General features: G+C 34.1%; 1 protein-coding gene across 1 annotated transcript in view; it reads left to right on the forward strand.

Annotated features, from left to right (window-relative positions):
* LOC122265717 (HCLS1-associated protein X-1) overlaps nt 1-3,926 on the forward strand; it is a 6,715-nt gene extending 2,789 nt beyond the window's left edge. The window contains exons 6-9 of the mRNA XM_043035122.2: nt 93-180; nt 871-1,039; nt 1,641-1,749; nt 2,010-3,926. Coding sequence (XP_042891056.2) covers nt 93-180; nt 871-1,039; nt 1,641-1,749; nt 2,010-2,098 — 455 coding nt within the window. The 3' untranslated portion in view covers nt 2,099-3,926. The remainder of the gene's footprint in view (nt 1-92; nt 181-870; nt 1,040-1,640; nt 1,750-2,009) is intronic.
* The last annotated feature ends 4,230 nt before the right edge of the window (nt 3,927-8,156 follow it).

Consider the following 8,156-nt stretch of genomic DNA (forward strand, 5'->3'; position numbering starts at 1 on the left):
TTCTGAAGTGTTTAGAGCATATTTTAATGTAATGAAAGTAACTGTAACTTGGGGCTTTAGAATCAGACTCTTAACGAGAACCTCTATTGCAGGTCCTCCGATGTTACCAGGGCCAGGCTTCGATCCTTCTGACAGAAATAGGGATTCAGTGCTAAAGGAAGATTCTGATCTAGATGATAGGTGAGTTGAGGGGAATGTAGGTTTTCTGTTGTTTCATATTGTAAACATATCATCTTTATAAGTGATTTCCCAGTTTTTTACTCGTAATGTTCCATGCTGAATAGAGGTCTTAACCCTATGACGACGGTGCGTCACACCCGTGTGACACAGCCAAACTCCTGATGCCGGGGCGTCAAGCCAGTTTGACGATTTCAATGCAATATTGCAATCGCCCGGCATTGGGGTCTTCGCGTAGCGAGTGCCCCGTCGGGAAAGGGTTAATAGGGATAAGGTTGGGTTGTATTGTTTTTTAACCCTCTGCATTTGGGATCACTTTCAAACAGCATTATTCCTATTGTTGGAATTACAAGATATTTATTCCTTCAGTTGTGTACCTATGTGTATCTTAAGTAAGTATATATCCTAAGTTGCTCACCCCAGGCTACATATCATAAGATGTGGCCTGTCTCAGAAGAGTTAAACTAATTTAAAAGTTGATGTTAATATTTTTGTGTTTTTGCTTTTCTGCCATTTTTCTTTCTGTAATGATAGTGATTTGGGAATAGATGTAAATGATCTATTAATTTCAGAGGATGATAGTACAGTAAGAAATTTTCATTATCATTTCAAACAATCATATTACAGTAAAATATCTAGTGATGTTCATTTTTCATCTTGTTGGTTACAAACTGAAAATTCAACCTCTCTCAGGGTCTCGGGTGGACTTTCTCAGCTGTTGAAGGAAGGACCAAAATATGACTCCGTTAATCCACCTGTGGGAAATACACCTCTTGGCCCTCCAGGTGGCCAGCAGCTTCAGCCTGGAATTCACCACAGGTTCCATTCGTCCACCATTACCCGGATTAGAAGACCGGATGGGGTAAGCGTCTATGGTTCTCACTTTTATTTTTTGCTTTTCTTCTTGTGGTAGTCGGTTTGTTTTTAGTTTTATTAATTTTGTTTGGTTTGTGGTGCTGCTGTTAGATGGTGTGGAAAATAGGTTTGGGATTTCAAAAATTCATTATTTCATATTGTACTTTTCTCTGAATCAATAGACTGTTATTCTTGAATGTGATTCCTGATGCAAATTCAATTTAGGCTTACCATTTCATGAAGTTAAATAAGAGGAAAAATGTATTGTGTTTGCTGGATTATAAGATGCATCCTCATCTTTATCCTTATCCTCATCCTCATCCTCATCCTCATCCTCATCCTCATCCATATCCATATCCATATCCATATCCATATCCATATCCATATCCATATCCACATCCATATCCGCATCCACATCCACATCCACATCCACATCCACATCCACATCCACATCCACATCCACATCCACATCCTCATCCTCATCCTCATCCTCATCTTCATCAAAATGAACATCAACATGAACATCATTATTATTGTTATTATTATAACAATTTTGAAGCTTCAACTAAAAGAGAAAAGGAAAGTAAGGAGCCTTAATTTTTCCGCAGTCCATTGAAGAGACGAGAAAGTACCGAGATAGCACAGGCCGCGAGGAAGTGACTGTCACTCACACTCAGCCAGAAATAGAAGTCTCGCCGGGAAGCCTCCTAAAGCCAGGCATGTTATGCAGCCTTTTTTGGTACTTACTATTATGTTTATTTCTTTTTCAATTTGATTTCAAAAGCTTTCTGGAAGTAGGTCTTTACTGAATATATGAAGTTATTCTGATGAAAGATTTTTTTCCTCTTGTTTATTTCCATTATATACTATGTATATATATATTTTTGTCAGGATGCATAACTTTATATATTTCTTTATGTCTGGTGCCAGGTCATTCAGTTTGTATGTCAAATTAATCTTGGCTTCTTGATTTTCAGAAGAGGGAGGGGGAAGAGATGGACAGGAAGGGGGAGGCCATCATCCTCCTTCTGGGCCGTCAATCTTCTCGCGGCTCTTCACACGATAGATATTTTAATGATCACACTCTTGGTTTTCGGTCATTAGAGCGGTACTTTGTAGATATTTCATTAGTCTTACTCTTGGTTTATGGTCATTAAAGAGATTCTTCTATCCGTTTTCCAAGTGTCTTCTGAAATGTTATCTCTAATATAGTATATGAATATGTGAAACATTCATATTTGCATATTGTATGATTGTGATACAAATGATATACAAATGATACAAATTTATTGACTCCAAAGTAAAACCGCACAAGGAAATACATAGCAACGTCAAACTGAAGTCTTTTATGGACGTGAAGCATAACAAAGAGCTGTGTCACGGGCTATAACATGCAAAAAAAGACAGGTTCATGGCAGACAGCAGACAGAGATTCCAGAAAACCTTTGGCGGTCTGTAAATCATACCAACTAGAAATTTTTAAAGTGAATATTTAACTTCCAAAAAAAACTGACTCAGTGTGAGGTAAAGTAAAAGAAATATTTTGACAGATAACACCATTGAGTTTATCTGTAAGAAAGATTGCCACTCCCCCACCACGTGCATCTCTATTGATAAAAAATGGAGAATATCCTTCTATATCATACAAGTTACATATAGAGTCATTCAAGCAAGTTTCACAGAGACCAAGAACATGTATTTCACTTTCAATTTGCTTTAGACATATTTCATTGAAAGTAGACAGATGAAGGGGGACACTGTGAATATTGAATGCCATTATGTTGAGATTATTGGAAGGAAGGTTCAGGTCATTAGAGTCGCTGCAAAAATGGTCACAGTTCGGCTCGCCCGAGGTAACGTTCAGCAACTGTTTGTCAATGCTTTGATTCGCTGTCTCATTTGGGTTTTAGATCGTCTACCTCTACTTGGGTATACTCCAGGGATCCCTTTAAATCGGCGACGGTTAATTCAAGGCGTGAAATCTTGTTCTAAAATTGCTTCAGTGTGCATTCCTAAATATTTTTATATGTTTGAGACTGATTCTCAATCAGTAATTTTACTGTCTCAAGAGTGACCAGGGTTGTTTTGTTTTGGATAGGAATTGTTGCTCTGAGTTTAAACATCCAGTTAGCTTGTTGGCAAATTAGCATGTTTTGTTTTGCTGCTGTCAATCATGAGCTGTCACTCAAGTCAGTTTTAAGTTCATGACATAGTTACTGACATTACACTATTCATTCTATGCATGTGCAAACCGGAGAAAACTCGAACAGGAATCGCCTTAGGGCATGTATTATTTCTTTGAAAAATACAAGTCCAGGAATGACATGCACAATTTTATATATCACCACAGCATCCAGGATTGCTTACTTCACAGATATTGCTATTTGCGGTGAGTTCTTAATCACGAAATAAAGAGGTTTAATAGAGGAGCTCCCTTTCGTCCATTGTGTACACAGAGGGGTGTTGACAAAAAACAGATAGAGAAGAAAAAGAGAAGTATGTATATTGTAACTTACTATTTATTACTTTTTTCTTCAATCTTTCTTGCATATGATATTTACATATAAACTATAGCTATTAAAGGGGAAAAAATATGGATTTGTATATATCAGTGATATGAACTATGGAGGAGTATGTCATTTGAGTGTTTGTTTTAAAACATTAGACAACTTTTTGGATGGATGTCATTATTGTTTATAATAGTAAATATGTGAATATATCTAGTATATATATAAATGTATTTTGTATGTATGTACTTAATCATTGAAAATATTTTTGTTGTGACAGATACAATTGGTTGAATAATTTCTTGCTAATAAGGTTGTGTCTATAGGAATGAGGATGGAATGAGTGTATTATGAGTGTATTTTTAAAAATAAATTGTTAGAAAATCAGGTTGTCTTTATGTTTGTGGAAACCATAATTGATTCTTTAATACATATTCAAAAGAATGATATATATTACCTTATTCCAGAATATTATTGAAAGTAACAGGCCTACATCAGGATATATATTTCCTATTTTTTAGCATGTGTTTATACAAATGTTTATAGATATCCACCTTTATATACCTCCATATATAGATGGCCTGTTCATAGTAATGAACTTGACTGAACATACATGTATCATTCTATATACTATGCTAATAAAGTTTAATGTTAATACAGCAATTTCTACAGTATTACTAATGCTACTTAACCCATTCCCGACGGGGGATTTCTAGCCTAGAATGTCCAAATGCCGGGGCTTTCGAATTATTAGGCCTAAATTAAATGAATAGCTGGCACAATACTGTGCCGCCCGGCAACTGGGCTTTTGAATGCGCGGTACACATGCTGTACCACCCGTCCTGTGTGGGTTAATAAATTCAGATGAGGTAGAGCATTCACACAACCATGCTTTACTTTTTTTTCTGCTCAGGCAATATTGTCAAATGAATATAGTTGCAAACACATTCTTATCTATAAGTATGAGGCTTCATTGCATATGACTAAGTATAAGAATGATAGTTAACCCGTTAACGACGGATGACGTGTTTTTTTGTCATACATGACGCAGGACCTCTTGCCTGACAATGAGCGTCATGGCGTTCGGGGATTCTGGATCACTATGTTATTTTATTGTACTATAAGTAATGAGTGAGTGATGTTGACAATTGCAGTCATAATTATTATAACTGCCGTAATAATAAGCAAAATGGTTTTCAACTCACTTACAAAACCTAGATGGCACCACTTTCTTCTAGCACCAGCAGGAGAGAGAGCCTTGAATGGCACCCATCTACGGTCTCTAGCAAGCAATATCTCTGTAGAGTGATGGCACATCGCAAGTTCCCGACCTCTTGCTCTAAAGTACCGCAGATGAAAGATGTGCAGACCGAACGAGAGGAGGAAGGTGACTCACACCATGCCCAATGCATACAATGTGACCCTGTGCCAGTATGGATGCCTTTTATTGTGGCACTCACTGTCAAAAGCACAAGTTTCCTTCCTCTTCCCAACCTCTTCATTTTGGATGGTTATAAGTTTCGTGTTTGTTCGTGACAGCACAGAAATACGAAAAAATAAAGTTGCTTTTTTGTCCTCCCTAAAACAGTAATACTTCTATCACATTGAGTGTAAAGAAAAAAAATGAGTTGATATGGACCCTGAACTACAATTTTAGTCAACTGCAGAATTGATGGAGCCTGTGAATTGACAGATATAAATTTCTAAAAATAGTAAAACACACAAAAAAACAAAACACAAAAATGTCTCTAGCTCTACAATGAGTGACTAAAAGGGAGTGGGAAAAATCAAATTATGTGGCAGAAGCTGCCTCGATCAGAAATAAAACTCATCCTGGAGCCTGTGTAAGCAAATCTATCTCCCGTCGGCAATGGGTTAAGAAAGAAATTGAAGTAAAAACTTGATTAGAAAGGTTAGAAAATATCTTCTTTTCCTTTCATAAAATTCCTAGAAAATCCTTTTTAATTTGTATATTTTTCCTGAAAGAAAGTGAAATAAGTATTCAGGGATTAATATGTGTTCTTGTTGATATTGATCAACCATGCTTAATGGATTAAATTCTTAATTGTGTATTTGTGCTGAGATAAGGTTCAGAGGCAAATGTGATGGTGATGATGATCATTGTAATAATAGATCTGATAATAATGATAATGAAAGTAGTGATGAGAATGATAATGATGATAATGGTAGCAGGGATAAAAAGGTTGATAATGATAATGATAGTGATAATAAAAATAATGATAATGATAATAAAAATATACAAAAATAAGGCAAACAAAAAAGAAAAGGCAAAAGAGCATAAAGATAAAAATATAAATGAAAACAAAGATAACAATTGGAATAAAAATAAGAATAAAATAAAACATAAAAATAATGAGGAAAATAAAATAAGAATTATGATAATGATACTGACAGTGACAATGATCACAGAAATAATAATGATATTGATTATGATAACAAAAGTGATAATGATTATGATAAAGGCATTCAGATGAATAATGACCAGAATTTGATAAATCTGAATACTTTAATGATACAAATATCAAATTACTTAATAATTATGATGATTGTAGGAAAGTGATGATGGTAGCATAGGTAGTAATAATAATGATAATGATGATAGTGAAAGTAAGAATAATGATAGCAATAATTATAAAGGTGATAAGAATAATGATAATGATAATAACAGTAACAATCATAATTGTCATTAAAATAAGAATGATTTTCATTATCATATTTATGATACTATTTCTAATAGTAATGATTATAATAATGATTATGATAATGATGACAGTAACCTCCATTATAATAAGGATAATAAGACAAAAGATAGTGATAATAATGATAATAATGATAACTATAATGATAGTAATAACAATAACAAAAATGATGATATTAATAATGATAATAATAATGATGATAATAATGATGAAACATAATGATAATAATAATGATAATAATATTGAAATATAATGATAATGATAATAATGATGATACTACTATGATTAAAAATAATAATAATGATAATAATTATGATGATAATGATTATAATAGTCATACTTCTAATACTACTACAACTTCTGACAATGATAGTAATAATGATGATGATGATAATGTTGATGATAATCATGACATAAATAATGAAGATGATAATGATAATAATAAGAACAATTATAATGGTGACGATGCTAGTAGCAATGCATAATAAAATTAAAGCCGGGCTCATATGCACTGAGACGAGCCCGCCTGTGTCAGCGAGTGCTGACTCGACCTGAGCCTTGGTCCTTACCCACCGTGATGCCCAGCCACGGCAGTGACCGGCAGTCGACAGTGGAAACTCGTGATCTGCCGAAAACGGGGATGTGAGGTCGGCACATTAACCATTGCGTTATCCTTGCCGCTAGAGAGAAATTTTGTGGAAATATGTACATTCCATTTACAATTATTTATCAAGAGCTTATAAATAATACTTTATAAACATACTTTATTCTAGTACTTCATAGATTTATATGCTCTGCTCATTTCCATTCACATGAATTGCAAGATAGGTGGACAGCCTCACCACAAATGTTGCACACCAACATATATATTGTCAAGGAGATATAGTCGAGTCACAAGTAATGTACACGAGTGACAATGCGAAAGGATTGCGCGAACAGGCCACAACGACGCAAAATCACAAATCCTGATATAACGGGGTCTTTTTTGTGTCGGAAGCGGAGACGAGGAACATACACCATCAAACAACTAAAGACAAACAACTAAAGACATACAACTAAAGACAAACAACTAAAGACATACAACTAAAGACAAACAACTAAAGACATACAACTAAAGACAAACAACTAAAGACATACAACTAAAGACATACAACTAAAGACATACAACTAAAGACATACAACTAAAGACAAACAACTAAAGACATACAACTAAAGACAAACAACTAAAGACATACAACTAAAGACAAACAACTAAAGACATACAACTAAAGACAAACAACTAAAGACATACAACTAAAGACATACAACTAAAGACATACAACTAAAGACATACAACTAAAGACAAACAACTAAAGACATACAACTAAAGACAAACAACTAAAGACATACAACTAAAGACAAACAACTAAAGACATACAACTAAAGACATACAACTAAAGACAAACAACTAAAGACAAACAACTAAAGACATACAACTAAAGACATACAACTAAAGACGAACAACTAAAGACAAACAACTAAAGACAAACAACTAAAGACATACAACTAAAGACATACAACTAAAGACAAACAACTAAAGACAACAACTAAAGACATACAACCAATAACAAACAACTAAAGACAAACAACCAAAGACAAACAACTAAAGACATACAACCAATAACAAACAACTAAAGACATACAACTAAAGACATACAACTAAAAACATTCGGTTAAAGACAAACAGCTAAAGACAACAACTAAAGACATACAATTAAAGACATACAACTAAAGACATTCAACTAAAGGACAGACAACTAAAGACATACAACTAAAGACATTCAACTAAAGGACAAACAACTAAAGACATGCAAGTAAAGACATACAACTAAAGACATACAACTAAAGACAAACAACT

Source organism: Penaeus japonicus, unplaced genomic scaffold (genome assembly GCF_977035675.1).
Source record: "Penaeus japonicus unplaced genomic scaffold, GWHDUDI00000001_assembly GWHDUDI00000022, whole genome shotgun sequence".
NCBI lineage: Eukaryota > Metazoa > Arthropoda > Malacostraca > Decapoda > Penaeidae > Penaeus > Penaeus japonicus.